The sequence below is a fragment of the Eriocheir sinensis genome, chromosome 9, assembly GCF_024679095.1.
Source record: "Eriocheir sinensis breed Jianghai 21 chromosome 9, ASM2467909v1, whole genome shotgun sequence".
NCBI classification, from domain to species: domain Eukaryota; kingdom Metazoa; phylum Arthropoda; class Malacostraca; order Decapoda; family Varunidae; genus Eriocheir; species Eriocheir sinensis.
The window spans coordinates 4,242,036-4,261,399 of NC_066517.1; the positions used below are offsets into that span (position 1 = coordinate 4,242,036).

At 41.7% G+C, this 19,364-nt stretch overlaps 1 protein-coding gene and 1 long non-coding RNA gene across 3 annotated transcripts in view; one reads left to right on the plus strand and one right to left on the minus strand.

The window, feature by feature from the left end:
- Positions 1-1,926: 1,926 nt before the first annotated feature.
- Positions 1,927-6,929, minus strand: LOC126996309 (uncharacterized). Its single transcript, XR_007751130.1, has 3 exons — positions 6,124-6,929; positions 4,980-5,039; positions 1,927-3,926 (listed from the first exon to the last, which is right to left on the minus strand). It is a non-coding gene; the product is annotated as an uncharacterized LOC126996309 (long non-coding RNA).
- Positions 6,930-12,993: 6,064 nt separating this feature from the next.
- LOC126995863 (luc7-like protein 3) overlaps positions 12,994-19,364 on the plus strand; it is a 32,176-nt gene continuing 25,805 nt past the window's right edge. Inside the window, exons 1-2 of one of the 2 annotated variants that reach the window (XM_050855751.1) lie at positions 13,057-13,143; positions 18,599-18,665. In XM_050855751.1, the coding sequence (XP_050711708.1) occupies positions 18,657-18,665 (9 nt within the window). In that variant the 5' untranslated portion in view covers positions 13,057-13,143; positions 18,599-18,656. Of the gene's footprint in view, positions 13,144-18,598; positions 18,666-19,364 lie in introns of both variants that reach the window. The other variant, XM_050855750.1, reaches the window with a different exon arrangement.

The window sequence follows — 19,364 nt, forward strand, 5'->3', positions numbered from 1 at the left end:
TTGCTGTGCTCTTTCTTGTTGTTGCTGTGCTCTTTCTTGTTGTTCTTTGAGTTCTTGGAGTGTTCCTTCTTGTTTCTCCCCCTGTAGTCTCAAGGCTTCCAAAAGTTCAGTCAACATATGTCGTCCCTCTGGGCAGCTTGGGAACGAGTCTCCATGGCGAAAAAACAAATGCCTACACTCCTGACTCCAATGTTATGCCGGACGTATTACTTGGGTTCCGTGTCGCCGTCAGGAGACTCTGTGGGAGGGAGATATGTAAACACCTTTCACAGCATCTGTAGTTTAATATTCTTCCTTATAGTAGTACAATTCCCTCTGACTCTTCACTGACCACTAGCTTACTATGACAGGGACTCACTCCTCTTGCCCTCTTCTCCTATATATATACCGAACAGTACAGTCTAGAAAGATACAGTATATATTCGATCATACAAGAATGAACATGTAGCAAAAATATGTGCGAATTGGCAACACTTCCCGCCTGGCGCCTGGCAGCGGGCGGGGCCTTGCTCCCCGCCTCCCTGCTCGGTCCTCCCGGAGCCTTCCAGAGGCCCATAGACCCCGGGGGAAGCTTCCAGCACAACAATATATTGGGGGCTAAGGAAAAATTTCCATCCATGTACCACTTATCAGACGAAGCTAAGTGTTGCAGAACATTATCAGCTGCAAAAACAAGTATTCTGTTTGAAGACTGCGGCCCACTGTCATGTATCAGGAAGGGTTGTGGGTGCTCACCGCCTGTTGTTGACCATTCATCAGGGACGTGAAATTCTCTCAGCGATACAGGCTCCTTTAGAAGTGAACCCTGCCTCTGACGTCGGATATTTCTTTTCACTGATTCTTGATATCCTAGATGTATTCTCATAGGCTCAGGAGTTTCTTGAATAGCTGTGACGAGTATACAAGCAGTGCTCTCTCTTGATGTTTTTGCTTTTTCACGAATACTGCATCGCAACTTCTCTGCTTCAACACTAGAATGATCACCATCATGACTATGGGCCACAGTTACTCTCACATCATCCAGAGTCAAGCTTGTTGTTATTGCACCCTTGCATGGTCTGCTTTTTCTCTGCGTACACTCCCATCGAATGCGTGCCGTTTTCGTATATCTCTTACTATACATGTAGCCTTTGTAGCAAATCTTGTCCCCTCCTCTACTTGTTTTCACTACTTCCATGTCGTGCGAGGGCTGTGACAGGAACTAACCTGAGATTCAGTGTCAGGGTGACGATAACGAGACGTGAAACACTGTTTGAACTGAAAAAAGACACTAAACTGAGTCATGAAACTCTAACAAACTGTTAAGTGATAGGAACAGCATCTCAACCAAAGAGACTGTATACGAAGAGATAGTGGTATGTAGTAATTCCTCGGGCGTGCGGAAGTAGCGCCATCTATTGCAGCCCACCAAAAACGTCACTTTTCAGGGGTAGCTTTACTATTTTTGAAGTACCTGCCACAGCACCCTATCCAACCTTTACTTACTTTTTTCATTATTGTAAAATGATTTACTAATGGGGTAAAGAAAAATATATTTGTTCTTATGTTTTATTAGGTATTATCTACACTATATCAATTTGTTATTTTAGGAAAAATATGGTGTAGAAAGCATTTGATAATATATATATATATATATATATATATATATATATATATATATATATATATATATATATATATATATATATATATATATATATATATATATATATATATGTGTGTGTGTGTGTGTGTGGCAAACATATCCAGTGCTTTAAATACAAGCAAAGCATACATCATTCTATGCATGCTAGATTACTATAATGCCTTTGCAACTGTGGTAACCTGGATGTCACACTGGTCCTGTGTCCCAGGGTAATGGGTTCCCTAACACCACAGGCTCAAGGGCCAATGTTACAGAGATGAGCACTGAGGCCACGTGCTGCTACAGCGTATGCCCCACTCCGTACCTTTACCTTTTGCAACATGCTCTTAGCTGAGCAAAAATATCATACTAACTGTACAAGTGCCAGATAATGGCAAGCATTGCATACTGCTTGACAGGGCAGAGAACAAAAGCTTCTAATCATTACAACTGAAATAAACAATGGGAGACACTCAAAGCTTGTTAACTGAACATGACCCGATTTATAACAGGCAAAACCAACAATGGTGCGTTATATACAATGAAAACTATATAAAAATGTTGCAAGGCACATCAATATAAGAGCAAAGCACCATAAAACATTCTGAAATACATGATGGAGGACATCAAGAAGGTAACACATGAGTTGTCTTAAATGGAATGCAATAACTTGGTGGTCCTGGGAGACAGCCGAGACTGGAGGTGAAAATGAGATGTAGGACATGATATGATCTCACAAGCTCTGACCTTGGTGTCATGGTCATGAAGATATTAAGCTCAGTAGGCACAACTATGCAGCGGAGGCACATATGATAAAAGCAAGTGAGACAAAATAAGGCAACTCATAGTGTAAGAAAATAGCAGGAAAGTTATGCTGCAGTATGTGACATACCAAATCACAGGGCAGAGAGTGATATGTATTTCATAGGCTACATCAGTAAACATGTAGCATTTATTGCAGGAACCACACATTAAAGTTGGATGTAATAAAATATATGTTTTTAGCACACATTAAAGTTGGATGTAATAAAATCATTTGATATGAAACTCCTTGAACTGGCCAACCAAACAAACCACTCTCTGCCCCCCCCCCCCCTCCCCCCTTCAAAAAAGCATTATTTTTCACAAGGTTTATGAGGCATTAGTCAAGAATATTAACTGCCATTACATTTTGTCAAAAAAAAAAAAAAAATCACACCTATGTGATTATGTATATCATATAGAGCAGAAAAAACATTGCATGCTGTAATACAAACAAGATTACTCCTGGAAGCCACATTCATGATGCCAGACACGTGATGATAGACACTTAGTGTGATGAAATTACAAGCTGTATTTTACATTATGAAACCAAGCCAAGTGTCACTGCAGCACATATTAGGTAAGGCAGACACCAAAAGCTTGTTACCTGAACAAGATTAACAGGCAAAATCCACAATAAAGCATTGCATACTGATGGCTAGGGAAGAGAACAAATGCTTCCAAGCATTACACCTGAAATAAACAATGGCAGATATTCAAAACTTGTGAGCCGAACAAGACCTGATTTATAACAGGCAAGACCAACAATGGTGCATTACATGCGATATCTGGCAGGGGATTCCTTGCATTAGAATTGGAAAGTGGCAGACACCTAAAGCTTGTTAACTGAACGAGATCTGATTTATAACAGGCAAAACCAACAATGGTGCATTACATGTGATATCTAGCAGGGAAGATAAATGATTCCTTGCATTACAACTGGAAAGTGGCAGACACCCAAAGCTTGTTAATTGAACAAGATCTGATTTATAACAGGCAAGCCCAACAATGGTGCATTACTTGCAATATTTGGCAAAGTATATGGAAAAAATTCTTGGCGTAACAAGAGTAATACTAAATAATGGCAAATCCCACGAAGTTTCTCTTCTTTTGACAAAGCCTGTGCTCTTTGCTGCAGGGTTGTCAGAGTCTGTTTGCTCCAGCCAACATTTACTGAAATACCCCTGAGTCATGAGTGAAGTGTTGAAACTGAAGGCAAGTGAAATACTGTGCTCAGAAATCTATTAGCATTTGGACTTTGATAGTATAAGGCCAGAGCAAACCTCCTCTCTTGTAACCCATATCTTCTACTGGGCTTAGATCTTGGCATCTTGCAGCATGTTGAACCTGACCTCAGAAAAAATCCACCCCTATTGGATCTAAAAAATTGCTGGCTCTGGGCAAAAACTGCCCAGGAGTTGTAACAGCCTGGGCTTTGAGCTGCCTTGCCTCCCGGTGCAGACGGCAGACTGTTGTGTGCAGCAATTTTCACTTTTCATGTCTGAAAATACATGAAAAAATATTTAATCACAATTAATCACAATTCTAAATAATAAAATAGGTGTATGTAATTGCATTATTTTCAGTGCTATAAGGACAGTGAATCTAAGCATTGACATTATGTCTGCACACCAGCTTCGATGGAAGGCTTCACTTAGATTGCCTGACAAGAGTAATATTTTCAGGAGAGATGGGGGAGAGGATACAACTGGAGACTCTTGACAGATATAATGTCAAGATCTACAAGCACCCATTTACCATATATATCTTTGATGTTCAGTCCATACTAAAACATTTGTCAATGTGTTGCCACACTAAAAATCTAAAAATTCCCTGTTTCTTCAATGTTAGTCATACCTAAGCCCTGCTAAACCATCCAAGTGAATCAAGAATGAGTTCTGGGCGGCAGCATGAGCCAATACTAAATGGCACCACTATAAAAAAAAATTGCCTGCATCATGACGGGCCTGGGCCGACCGCCAGGCGCCTGAAGAAAACCTACCGGCGCTATAGGCAGGTGGAAAAAAAAAATAAAAAAATAAAAATAAATAAATAAATAAATAAATAAATAAATAAATAAATAAATCACATCAGAAGAATGGACAAAGGTTTGTTAGTGGCACTTCAAGGTTACGCTACCTCTCCAAAGATTGGCCAGTCATGGTTTAAAGTGGAACAGGATAAACAAGAAACAGGTAGATATCTGTGGACACTACTGTTACTATCAATTGCCAGCCAATGGCAAAATTTGAACCTATGCTATCAAAAACATGAGACCCATATGCTGATCACTTGACTAATCGTAACGGTACTACACCCATTGAAACATAATAAAGAGTTTGAATATATCATTCAAAATTTCAACCTTTTTACATACGTTTTTTTTAAGATATGAAGCCTACTGGTGTAACAGTTAAATATTGAACTCAATTTGTATGCAGAGATGTGAAGTATGTTATTAAGCTGTAATGTTTCCAACAGATTAGTTGTGATTAAAGCAACATGGAAGTAACTAAAGAGGATAAATTATCACTGAGAAGAAGAGGTTCCTTACTATATTGTGGTGAGCTTGATGGCAGAGTCGAGTTTCCTCCAACCCCATCAAGTTCACACCCTGTTGAGAGGCAATTTTTTAATCAAAGTGAAAAATGGATGCAAATGGTCACTAAAACTAGTTATTATACTTGGTGTCACAAATTTGGGCAAAGAATTTAGGGAAGGACTCCCGGACTTGGCGTCACTGATGAGGTAAATGATCTCGTGCACTCATTGGGCTATAATATATACATTGTTATAATGTGTATTATTGTCTTGTTACTATATATTACCTACTGATAATGGAAATACATGTCAGGATTAATCATCAAATACAAGGAAAAAAGAATCATGTATGGAAATTGTGAACTTTTAAGTTCATGTAACAAACAAGGTTTATTATACACAAAAAGGTTGGATACTTCAGATGTAAAAGATTTTTGGATATAACATCACCCCCTTCCTCCATATTGGTTCTTTAAAGCAAGGGTTGACTACAGCTGATTATTATTTGCGGCAGGTTACACGACACTAATTTTTTTTAGTGCAAACCATCTGGAAATCAATGATCATTATAAGGAATACTTCTCATGAGTAGCTACTAAAACTTGATAACCTAGAAGGATGCACCATCAGACTGTAAAGGATAGATATATTATAAAACATAGCTACATTGGTGGATCCAAAGGGGGGCCCAGGCCCCCCCAATGTTCCTGAGCGATACAGGAAAACTAGCTCAAAAGCGCGCTGCGGCTAAAACAATGCTTTGGCACAAAGTCCAGGCCGTTATACCCATTGATTTAGGTCACTCCACCAGTTTTTCAAGACCAGGACTGCCGAGAATGGCTAATCGGTAATGCTAATGCTCCTTCCACCCGCAAAAAGTCTGACGTCTTCCCAAAAACTCATTTCCTGGATCTACACCCAAAAACATACCGTAACATGGTTCAGTGATCATGGACAAAAAAAAATGTTAAGACAATCAATATCCAATCATTTCAGAATACATAAAGCAGCAATGCAGCATCCATATGAAGGAATTCTACAACTTAAAAGTGATGTTGAGCAGGGCATGTGTTAAGTGACTTGCACAGTCTATTTTGTGAAGTCATAATTAGATTAATAACACAACAATCAACAAACACTAGATGAAGTATTCATACCAAAATCAGTACATGGAGCTGGTGCACTGCAATGGGAAGCACATTCCTGCAGCTCACCAAGAGGGTTGAATGCTGCCATGTACTTCAGGGGGGGTGGCTAAATGTCTTCACCTTTGGCCTCTTTCTTGAACTCTCCCCCTTCAGCTGCCACATTCTCTTGGATGATATCGGACGTGTTCGGATCTGTTGGGATGTGGTTGTGTTAGATGTGGAATAACATACGACAGTGGAACATGGAAGGAAAGAGTATGTCCACACGGTAAAATACAGAAAAAATTCTTTGGATACTGAAAGGATGTACGGGGATAACTGGGTGAGAAGGGAGAGAGATGCAGATTTTTATGTTAAAGAGCTAGTTACACCAATGAAGACTTAAGGCATACACATTCAGAAAGACCACAATTTTGGCTGCTAGACGGAAAAGCACTAGATGTCAAAGTGCCAGGACATTGAAGGAAGTAATAATAAGAAAAGCAATAATAATTAATGAGTATAAATATATTTCTGATATTTTTGTTTATCTTAATACTAGTATTGGAATTTTCAAACACTAAGAATATAAATAAATATTCATAAATTAATGAAAATAAATACATTAATTGTACTAATACTACCACTAACAATATTAACAGCACTGCACCTAATAGACTGAGCAATAAACTGAGTCTGATATGTAACCATAATTAAACTGTCTCTGTCTGAGTGTTATGTGAAGCTTGCTCCATGCACCATGATAGGAATGGCATAGATGCATGCAGGTTGCTGAGATACTTACAGTCACCAGCCACTTGTAGATATGGCACCAAAATGTGTTGGAAGCATTGGCAGCCAACTTCCATTTATTTAATTATTATTTTCTTTAAACAAAGGAGACAGCTCAAGGGCAACAAAGCGTACTAGAAAAAGAAAAAAAACTACTCACCGCTCCCAAACAGACAAAAGTAGAGTCTTGATACACTCTTCTTGAAGGTCAAATTATAGGCAGGAGGAAATGCAGACAATGGAAGGCTGTTACAGAGTTTATCAGTGTAAGGGATGAAAGAGCGGAGATGCTGGTTAACTTTTGCATAAGATGTTTGGCAAGATAGAACATGCAGTAATTGACTTAAATTAGAAAAGTATAGATTTAGGAGGGAAATGGGCAGGCATTGGTTTAATAATAGGGTGGTGGGGGAATGGAATAGATTCAGCAATCACATAGCGAGTGCAGGGACGATAGCTTGTTTTAAGAGTAGACTGGATAGCTACATGGACGAGGCTGACAGGTGGTAATGGGGAGGAATCTGGAGCTGTCGTGTGTAGGCCATTCGGCCTCGTGCCTTGGGAGAAGAGGAGGCATGCAGTTAGCAAGTTCAGAACAGCAGTCAGCGTGAAAATGATTAGAATTTCCACATTATCATTATTTATATATATCACTTACCCCGGCTGGCATCCTTCCGTAATAAATGTAGCTTTACACCAGGCTGTGTCCTCTTTATCACCACGAAGGGACATGATTTGAGGCTCCGGCTGGTAAACGTGGCGGCTGCGGCGGTGTTATGATTTTTGAACGAGGCAGCGTTGCCATCGGAGCAGAGAAAGATATTGCTGCGAATAGCGTTATAATAAACAGTATAAGTTAGACCAAGATAATTATATTCACCCACTCTTTCCCCCTACAAACCAATGACTCAATTAATATATATCATCATTACTGATGGAAGTCAGCGTGCGTGTTAAAACAATGAGCTTGGAAGAAAAACATGATTACATAGTTTTAAAGAACGGCAGTAGGGCTACAATTCCTTGGTTCATTCCAGTATATATACAGAAAGGTTAAACACATAAAACACATCTAACCACACATGCAGAGAAAGTAATATAATTGCGGTATAATAATATAACAATAATAGCATTACTCATGACATACAGTCAGGCTATATCTACCTAGTAAATATATACAGTATATATAGTTTCTACTGTTCATTTTAATATTTATCTACCTTTATTTATTTTTTTTTTTTTAAATGGGAAATAACCAGACTGAAGAAAAAAAGTAGCAACATTTGCTGCTTGATCCCATGTTGCAACACTGCTGATGGGTTCTGGGGGTTGGGGGTGGGTCTGGAGGGGGGGAGGCGCCTGGATGTAAACAACGCTGCTCCTGCGCCATCTGTTGCAACCGACATACACCAACACCCGCCCACGGTCTCCCATAGAGGCCCCCTCTCCTGTTCTATAGTCTCCTTGATCTCAACCGTCTGAGGCAAGGGAAGAGACGAGGTGAATTAATGCATTGTATTGTATTGATTTAGGTAGAAAAGACAGCGGCACAACAACTAGGGTCATATGCCACCGGTTTAAAGGGGGAGAGGAGGGAAAGCAAGCACCGAAGAAAGAACAAGGAAAGGAGGGATGGTAAAAGCTAAAAGTGGTTGACTCAGGACCGAAGGGGCAGGTGAATGAATGTAGGGAGAGGATGTTTGCGGGGGAAAATATCCAGAGGGGAATATGCCCAGGGGGGAATGTATCCAGAGGGGAACGTATCCAGGGGGGAATGTGTCCAGGGGGGAGTATCTCAGGGGGGAAGATGTCAGGGGGGGAAATTGTTTACTATGGGGACGGTACAGGGAAGAAATTATGTAATTAATGCTACCAACTGTGACTTTAACAGTAGCTACAAAGTTCGACGTTATCAGTACACATACAATATTCTCTGTAAAGGGTACTGGGGAAATTGTCCTTGACGTATATGGCGACACCTCCATAACCAGGTCTGAATGTGTGGTAAGATTTAAAACCTTCAACCTCATGCATTGGTGCTGTGTTCAGCTTGAGCCATGTTTCACTTAAGCACACTATGTCTGGAAGCTTAGGAAGGGATTTAAGAAGGGATATGAGTTTATCGTAATTTTTGTTCAGAGATCGAGTATTAACGTGAAATATGTTTAAATAAATAGTGTTGTGGCACAGTGAATTTACCGTACCCAACGGTTATGTTTCTCGCAAGACTCCAGCAGAACTACACCAGGACAATTTACACAAAAAGACGACACAAATCACTCACCACTAATTCATCGGGGGTGCCGGGCTTTCCCCAACAAGCACCTCCCAGCGTTACAATGATAATCCTAACAGGCCCAATAGAAACACCTATTTGTAATCACTGTAGGAGGCACTTATCTTACGAAGGGCTTTCAAAAGTAGTGGTCTCTTGAATTAAGTCCTGGAGGAGTCCTGTTATCCTCGAGAATCAAGTTTAAGTCAGCACTGTCGCGAGTTAATGTGGGGCGAAGCGCTGAAGGTGGGTCTGAGGGGTTATTTTGAATTTCCCTCGCCAGATGGCGTGGCTTTCGATCAGTTAAATTATCCTTGCCGCAAGGGCAATTATTTACTATTTCATGTAAGGAAACACTGAACTATTGTTATTCCTTTCATTGTAAATGTGTTTAGTCTTCAGGCAGTGAATACGGTGATACTGTCTCGGTCTGGGAGTTATGAGCGAAGTATGCAAGTACCATCCCAGGCTTATTTGAGCTCAGATGATACTCTTAGTTGGCTGGAACTCTTGGCCCGAGACTAGTTCCATAAGGGAAATAGTTAATTTGTCAAATCCCCTGGTTAACTGACCTAATTCCTAACACATTCCCCAGAGGAGATTGCGATTCCCCAAATCGCAATGAACCGTCTAGAGTAATTATTTATTCAATTATTTATTTATTTATTTAAAGAAAATAAATGGGGACTAATCTTAGTAAGAGAAAAAGAGTGAAATGCAACTAAGGGGGGTTGAGATCGTTGCACATCTCATCCAAATAGACTTGCCCTTACCCTTTCCTCACCTTGTAGGAAGGTGTAGCATTTTTACTAATCATCCTCACCTGGGAAGGTGTAGCATATTTTTTAATCAATCCTCACCTGGGAAGGTGTAGCATATTTTTTTTTTTAATCAATCCTCACCTGGGAGGGTGTAGCATTTTTTTTTTTAATCAATCCTCACCTGGGAAGGTGTAGCATGTTTTACCCTGATAATTCTAACTACTACCCAAAATTAATTCTAAAGTCTTCAGCCTTAGTAGGTGAAGTACTTAAACAACCAAGATATTTACAAGTTATCTAAATTATCCCTAAGCATTTTGTTGAACCTCTCTGTAGCCTTCCTTTTGTGCCGAGGCGCCCCGACACGATCACCGCCACTCTGGGTGGGGTCGGCATTATTGTGGGAGGCCCCCTGGTCATATACCAAATCTCTACCCGGATGAGTTATAGTGAGCTCCAGCGGATAAAGGTTACATATAGAATGAAATTCTACTGCTCCAATACCTTGTTTGACCTTGACTGTTCTTACTTTATTGTCCAATCCCTTAATAATTTGCAAGACAGTGCCCATTAACCAGAAGGGTCTGGGTTTATTTAAAGCTTTAATCAGTACTATATCTCCTATTTTAATTTTGTTTTCCCAAGTTGACTGATATAGGTTTTTGCTATGTTCTCTTAAGCTGAGTAGATAACTCTCATACCACAACTTTTTAAAGCTTTCTAATACTTCTTCTTGCACTTCAAGAGCCTTTTCTAAAGAGGGCTGGCTCTGGTCATCGACCCACACTTCCCCATCCCCCCTCTATACGAGAGATGGGTTCCCATGAAGTTTCAAGAAGGAGTTAGGTGTTATAAACTCCAAGCTTTCTGAACTGGATCGGTAGGTCAAGGGTCTAGAATTTATAGCTAACTGAATGCTTGACAAGGATGTTAACATCTCAAAGTATGTCAACTTGGCCCTTCCGACTACTTTATACAAACAATTCTTGAGCACCCTTATTAACCTTTCCCAAGCAGAGCCTACCCCTGCTGAATATAAGGGAATTCTCACATGCTTGATGTTAATTCTCTCCAGTTCTTCTTGAACTTCTTTGGAGTGTAGGCCTTTTCTAAAATGCTGCCACCTTTTAAGAAGGCTTTGGCATTATCACTGTACAGGTAATGGGGAATAAAATATAGGTTACAAAATCTATGAAAGGCTAACAGAAAATTCTTTGTAGACATGTCAGGTAATAATTCAAAGTGAACAGCTCTAATACTAAGACAAGTGAATACCAAAACATAAACCTTGACTGACTGATCACTAAGTTCATCTTTGACCCAGAAATGGCCAGTATAATCTACCCCGACATGTTGAAAAGGTTTAACTAGGTTCATGTGATGCTTAGGCATATCTGTGAATTTTGGGTACTTAAATGCCAAGGCATTATACTTTTTGCATACATTACAAGAGCTTAGTGTGCTCTTGACTGCCATCCTACCCTTAGGGATCCAGTACCCTTGTTCCCTTAAATAATTCAAGGTAGTTCCAATGCCTAAATGTTGCATTTTGTTATGACAGTCATTTATTATCAATGTAGTAAACCTGTGCTCCTTAGGGAGTAACACAGGGTGATGTATGTCATACTTGAAGTATTGACACTTATATACTTATCTTGTCTTTGGACCTTATAATGCCTCTTTCATCTAGAAATAAGTTGACGTAAGATACCAGAGGAGGAATATTTTTCTCATTTGCATTATTTGGATTGTTCAAGAAACTCAGTTCATTCTGGAAACACTCCGTTTGAGCCACCTTTACCCAATACTCTAAGGCATTCTTTTTAGGATCACAATCCTTTTTTTATTTAGAAATTTATATAGGTAAGCTGTGCACCTCAACAAGCCCTCAAAGGAAGAGTATTTATTTATATATATTACTCCTGTACTTACTTTAGGCGGTTGAGAGGTACAAGCAGTGCATATTTTGCCTTTTTGAGACGGTGCTATGCTCAACAAAGGGTACTGAGGCCACAGTTGGTAATCATTAGTAAGCCACTGTGGTCCCTCCAGCCAAAACTTCATTTTATCCAGATATTTGCTATAAGATAACCCTTTGGTTAGCATATCTGCTGGGTTCTCTTCAGTGTGTACATAGTGGTATGCTACAGGTAACTTGAATTTCTTACTTATTTCAGTCTTCAGGCCATCAGCTTCTAACACTCTATTTTTCAAGAATTTGGATTTTACTATAGTATCCTTAATTAGAATTCAATTTAGCACCACCTGAGCATCCACACAGATATTTATAAATTGAATTTGGATGTGTTGATAAGCCTCTAAAATTGTAGGTAAGCATTTGAAAGCTAATATCACACCCATGAGCTCTAGAGTGGGGATGCTGTGGTGTGATATTGGAATTACGGAATGCAGTGCGTCAATAGTTCTGGACCAATTTCGTGACGGCGGAAACAAACAAAAGGGCAGAAGAGAGAGATGCTAAAAAGAAAAGTCCAAAGTAATCTAGAGTGAAGAAAACAAAGGAAAAGAACATAGAAAAGCAATTGTCAGTGGAAGCAGAGTGAACAGAAAAACGTACGGAGCTCCGTGCAGGGTGAAGTATATAAGTGAGTGCAGTGAAGGAACCAAGACCAAGAGTGCATAGTGAAGTATAGAGGCGTAAAGAAGTACCAAGGAGGAGCAAAACAGCTCAGAAGATCATATTATCGTACTCAGCACATTCTATTGTTTGTTTTCTGACCCATAACTATTGCACAAATAAAATTATAATAGTAATTAATGGTTTTAACAATAACTTTAATTGAATATCGTTATTTGCGTGGCTACGACAGTTTTGGGCTTGAATCTTATAAGTGCTGCGTTGTGAGTACAACAATCTGTTGACGCCGAGTCGACTGAGAATCAACGGTGCCAGATTGTCGTACTCCACGTCTTCTATAAGCCGAGTACCAACCAAAACCTGTCATCCTCAACCCGATAACGAGATTTGTTTGTAATTATCTTTGAAAGTGGTATTTATTGGTGTTTCTCTGCAATAGTCATGAGTCAAAAACCGGAAAATACGATGTTCTGAGTACGATAACCTGGCAGCGCTGCGAGAATTTAGTGTGGTGCAAGATGGCGACGCAGGCGGCCGCCGCGCTGCTGGACGAGCTTATGGGCAGGACCAGGAACGTGCTGCCCCAGGAGCGGAACCAAAGGCTGAGCTGGGACTCCCCGGAGGTGAGGCGCGGCGCCGCGAGGGCCGGAGCGTGCCAGGGGGCGGCGGCGGCGGGGGGCGGCGTGCCATTGATCCCGCGGTGCCGTGCCGAGTGTGCCTGTGGCCGTGCTGTGTGCCGCGCCGGGGCGGGCACGGCCACACCGGGGGGCGGGGGTGGGGCGGGGCGGTGTGTTGGGCAGCGCCCCGCCGTGGCCGCGGGGCACACGCTGGCTGGGGAACGTGTCCAGGACGTCACCCGCGGGACACTGTTTGCCGAAACGATATCTTTACGGTACATTTCGGTGCTCCATTAATTGGCTGTCAGTTTGTCGCAGAACACTAGTTTGTGTTGTACCACCCAACCCCCTGACCTAACCTAACGGTGCGACTTTGCCCCTCTCAACCAGTGGCGTCGTTAGCCTTGGGCTTCCGGGGCTTGAGCCCCGAATGTTTTGACGCTAGCCCCGAACCTATTTTCACCCCCTGGCCACGTGCCCCGTCCCTCCAAAAAATAATAAATAAATATTGGTTAATAATCGTTTTAGTACTGTGCCAGGTCATCACCTACCTTATGAAACATCAGTAGCTCTTCATATATCTGTTCTACAAGCCTTTAACAGTCATGGAAACGCTTTCAAAATCCAATTCAAGGACTTTTTTTTTACTTCTGAAAATAGGGGATATTGTGTACGAAAGCGCGTCGCCTCTCTGGTGCTGGCCGCAGCAACGGTGGTGCCGCTGCAGCTGCAAAATAGCTCTCAGAGTGTTTTGTTAGGTTAGATAAGGTTAGATTAGGTTATATTCATGCTCCATGATAAAATTCGCAGTATTTGCTTAAAAACAACAGGTTTGCTCTGGCGATGGGCGCGGCGGCAGTGCAGCTGTAGTGCAGTGACTATGCCTGATGAACGAGCCTCCCATAACCCACTTAGCCAGGGGGGTACCTCTTTGGCCGACTCGGTAAGGAGTGGCTCTCCCGTCACGCTGGTTGCGGGTTCAATCCCAGGCAGCCGGCGAATACCCTGATCTTGATTAATTTCTCGTGTGTTTCTATACACGCAGAGGACGTGTTGGAAAATAGAGGAAATAAAAAAAGAAAACCCCGGGGCATGACAGTGGTGGTATAGCGGTGGGCATCCTCTCCTGCAGTTCTGTTGAGTTTCCCCAAAGGGGTAACAGGTAGGATGGCCCATGCTCTGAGGTTAATAGAAAATGGGAAGTGTTGGAGGTATGTCTCTACGGGGACATTGTCAAATAGTGCACCAAAATGGGTCACAGTCTAAAGGTCTCAACACACAGAAATTAATCTACATAGAGGGGAAAGTCGTGTAGTGCGGCGACTATGCCTGATGAATGAGCCTTCCATAACCCACTTAGCCAGGGGGGTACCTCTTTGGCCGACTCGGTAAGGAGTGGCTCTCCCATCACGCTGGTTGCGGGTTCAATCTCAGGCAGCCGGCGAATACCCTGATCTTGATTAATTTCTCGTGTGTTTTGACACACGCAGAGGACGTGTTGGAAAGTAGAGGAAATAGAAAAAGAAAATCCCAGGGCATGACACAGCCAGTGTTGCAAGAAATACCTCCACAGAAATCAGTCACATATGCATGTGGGGGGGGCGTCGAGGGGGGTGCAGGTCGTTAAGTTCGGTTGGACTAGTTTAAATATGCTCCCCCCACTCTAAACCCTCCGCGAGCTATTTTGCTTCTGCGGCGGCGGCACTGTTGCCGTGGCCGCCGCCAGAGGAGGCGACGCGCTTTCGCAAACATTACCCCCTATTTCCAAGAGTAAAATAAAAGTCCTTGAATTAGATTTTGAAAGCGTTTCCATGATTGTTGAAGGTTTGTAGAAAAGATATATGAAGAGATAGGTACTAATGTTTCATAAAGTAGATAATGAGATATATACTGGCATGGTACTAAAATGAATCTTTACCTAAATATTCTCCACAGGTATCGTACTGTATGTCCGGTGTCTGAACGGAGCTGATGTTATTGATATAGTTCAGGGGGAATATTCACGAAAGTGTAGCCTACTAATTTCGAAATGCTGACTACTTATTTCTGGACAAAATATGATGCTGTTTATCATGGAGATAGTATTTTTCTCCAGAAATCTCTAAATGATTGACTTTTCAATGCCTTTTGTGGACCCGCTGCCGCAGCCGCAAAATAGCCCGCAGAGAAGTTCAACTTGGACACCCGTGGGAAATCGAGGGTTTTGGGTGGGGAAGCGTTTTTAATCTACTCCAACTAAACTTTACATTACCTCCTAACCGGGGGGCTGTGTCCCCCCTCTCTCCTGGGCCCCCCACCACCCCATGTATATGCGACTTATTTCTGTGAGGAGGTATTTCTCGCACCACCGCAACATCCAGACACCATAATGGACAGGCTGTCCTTAAAAAACAACCCATTGCTGAGCTCTGAGCAGCCTAGCACAGATTCAGTGCTGAGTGGAGACGCACGCTAGTACAGTAAACCCTCGATATAACGGACCCGCTTATGATGGATTTCAGATATAACTTACAAGGACAGACAGTCAGAAATCCACGGGGACCTACCGAGAATTGTTTTTGAACCTCTCGCTCTCAGTAACTATAACAGCGTCTGCTGGCCATCTCGCCCTCCTCCCCTTATCTGTTGTCCCATCCTTTGGTTTCTGTAGTCTTTTTTTTAGCCCACCTGATGAAACAATTTCCTCCTCGTGGCTTCCATTCAAATGAACATATTTACACCATAGGAAAGTCTTATGCATCAGTCCAGGTCGTACATGTAATGGAAAATGGCCAAGTGTTTGTTAGTGTTGGTACTGACACAGCTAATGGGGGTTAAGGGGGCTAAGCCCCCCAGCTAGGTAGGTTTGGTTAAGTTATGTTTGGTTAGTTTAAATGCATTGGGCACTCGGTGTGGGGTGCGGGACGGGTAAATTGTGGTGGCGTGTTACAAGAAATACCTCGCAGAAATAAGTCGCCCTGCTGTCTGCCATGAATTCGCAATAGGGGGATACATGGCAGGAAGAAAACATTAATTTGCCTGGTTCTGTTCTAGTCTGTCCTCGTGTGATCTTTGTGAGTGGTGAGTGAAATGTAGAAACTGTAAGCAAGTTGAATGTCTCTTTCTGACAGTTATTTTGCGACGCAGCTGCGGGCTGTGGGGGGTGTACAACAGACATTGAAAAGTCAATCAATTAATGATTTGTGACAGAAACAGTTATCAGATTATTTCATAACACCCGGAAAACTAAACAAAAACTTCCGTCTACCTGTGTGAGATTGGCTCAATTTTACCTCTACCCGTAACAATACACCCCCCTCCGCGGGCCCCACTGTCAACCTGGCAGCCTCAGTGCCCCGCAGTCCATCGTGAAGTGCGGCTATATAGACAACATGCAGACAATATGCGCACACACACAAAAAAACGTATACCTACGTTTATAGGTTCGTCAGTATTATTTTAGGTTTTTTTATTCGCTGCTTATAACAGACTTTTGGCATTAATGGACTAAAAATCCCCTCCAATTAGTCTGTTATATCGAGGGTTTACTGTATATTACAGGAATCAGACTCGCCCGGTATGGCATTGTCATTGGGTACGTCTTGTATGACATCGCCTGGCTCTAGTAATTTATCTCATTAATTCACAGATTAATAATCCACATTCCCATAAAAAATCAATATTACATATTTTTTTATAATCTTCCCACAAGAGCTCACACAAAAACCTGTCTCAGACAAATTTGTGGAAAATTTTCATAAATTGGCGATGCTGTTCTAGCAGTGCAGCCAAGTACAGTATATGAAAATTGATCATGTAAAGGTGTCGGAGTCGGATTTTACCGACTCCAGGTATAAGTAGGCAACTCCACCGACTCTGACTCCGACTCCACACCCCTGGTCTCAGGAGTGTCTTTCCTATTCATGGCAAAGGAACTTGAAAAACCACCACCAGAGTTATGAATCCACCCATTGATGTAGCATCAATCAGTCTGGGGACTGGTTCAAACATGTAACAAGGTTAGATATGATGTGATGATGGTGCAAGAATACTCCAACATGTATTTCAAACTAATGTAAAGAGAGCATAAAGGTTTACATTAGTTTTAAAAAAAAATCCTTTTTTTTTTCATTAAAAAAAATATCACCAACCCTGTTTTAGTCTGAAAAGTTGCCTCAACGCATGAATTGTTGGTTGATGTGAGAAAAGTGATATCTCAAGATTGATTCCATGTCGCTCACCTCACTTTAGCAGGGAGCACCACTCTTGTCCTGTGTCTTGGGACAGGGGGCTCCTGCCCACCACAGGCTCAAGGGCCAAAGTGACGGAGATGTGAACCACCAAGACCACGCACACCTTAGCGTGTGCCCCAACTTTACCTTTGCCTCTTAACCCCTTCACTCCGGCGATGCCGACGTCGGCGTCTGACGGCGTCACCGTATGGAAAGGGTTAGTCCTCTTCTAAACCTCTTAATCCTCTTCTAAACCTCGTAAGAGGAAATGGAAGATAATTAAGAGAAATTTAGAGGAGGATTGAGAGGTTTAGAAGAGGATTAATCCTCTTCCATTTCCTCTTGACCCTTTTCATACTGTGACGCCGATGTCTGCGTCACGGATGGAAAGTGTTACGGGGAGCGTCCAACATGTCTTTAATTATTAGCGTATGATCATGATTATATTTATGTGAAATGTATGCTTATGGTGAAGTAATATACGCTTACTTTTAGATCCATAAGTTGATACATAATAGCAGAAAAATATAAAATAGAATTTTTTTACAAAACTCAACTCTCAGTTTCTCTCTCATCTAATGACCTATGCTGCTGAAAAAAAATACCAAAGAAACTTAAACCAGAATCCAAAAGATTCATCATGGAAAATTTTCAATTTTGCTTTTGTTAAATAATGAAAAGAAAATTCAATTTTGTTGGTGTATCTAATGATATTAATTTTTTCCAACAATTGTCCCTTAATTGAAAAGAAAACTCTCCATGAAAAGATTGCGCTTTAGCTCCTCTTTCCATTGATGTATTGTTTATTAAAATCGGTCAAATAGCAGCGAAGTAATTGCATAAAAACTGAAGCTAATCCCGTTTTCTATAAGGAGAGTGAAAGTCCGCGAATTTATAAGACTTCGCCTTTTAAACCTAGATGCCTTCCCGGTTGGTACTCTTTACTGAATTCCAGTTTTTTCTTTGTTTTGAAGGACTTCGTGTGTCTGATGGCGTCCTTTTCTTGAAAATCGAGCCGACATGCAAAACTTATCTCTGGCTCCGCCGGGGTGACTGATGTGTATGTCCGCTTTGCTGCCTCCAAGGCCACAGCAGATGCTAGTTTGGCACAAGATGCCATATGAATATTCTTTTAGGGTATTTTCTATGCTGAAACATGACGAAGTATGCACCTGTGTATGAATATAGCTTTTTTTATTCTTTTTATTTATTTATTTATTTATTTTATTTTTTATTTTTTTATGTGCCAGCCTACAGAAGCGGTAGGCTCTCCTGAGGGGCCTGGATGGTAGTTGGCCCCAGCCTGTCATGGCGCAGGCAAGTGTTTTATTTTTTATTTATTTATTTATTTATTTTTTTTTTTTACAAGGGAGCCAGTTCAAGGGCAAAAAAAAGAAACAATAATGAAAAAAAGCCCGCTGCTCACTGCTGGCCGAAAGATAGGTCAATTTCGGGAGGAAAGGTGTCCTGATACCCTCCTCTTGAAAGAGTTCAAGTCGCAGGCAGGAGGAAATACAGATGAAGGAAAATTGTTCCAGAGTTTACCAGCTTGAGGGATGAAGGAGTGAAAATGCTGGTTAACTCGTGCATAAGGGATTTGGACAGTAAAGGGGTGAGCTTGAGTAGAAAGTTGTGTACAGCGAGGCCGAGGGAGGGGGGGGAGGCATGCAGTTAGCAAGTTCAGAAGAGCAGTCAGCGTGAAAATATCGATAGAAGATAGAGAGAAAGGCAGCAGGTGGCGGAATTTAAGAGGTAGAAGACTATCAGTAAGAGGAGGAGAGCTGATGAGACGAAGAGTCTTAGACTCCACTCTGTCCAAGAGAGCTGTATGAGTGGAGCCCCCCCCCCCCCCCCCACACAATTGAGATGCATACTTCATACGAGGGCAGACAAGGCCCCTGTATATAGATAGCAACTGTGTGGGGGTGAAGAACTGACTGAGATGACACAGGACGCCCAACCTCGAGGAAGCTGATTTAGTGAGAGAGGAGATGTGAAGTTTCCAGTTAAGTGTAG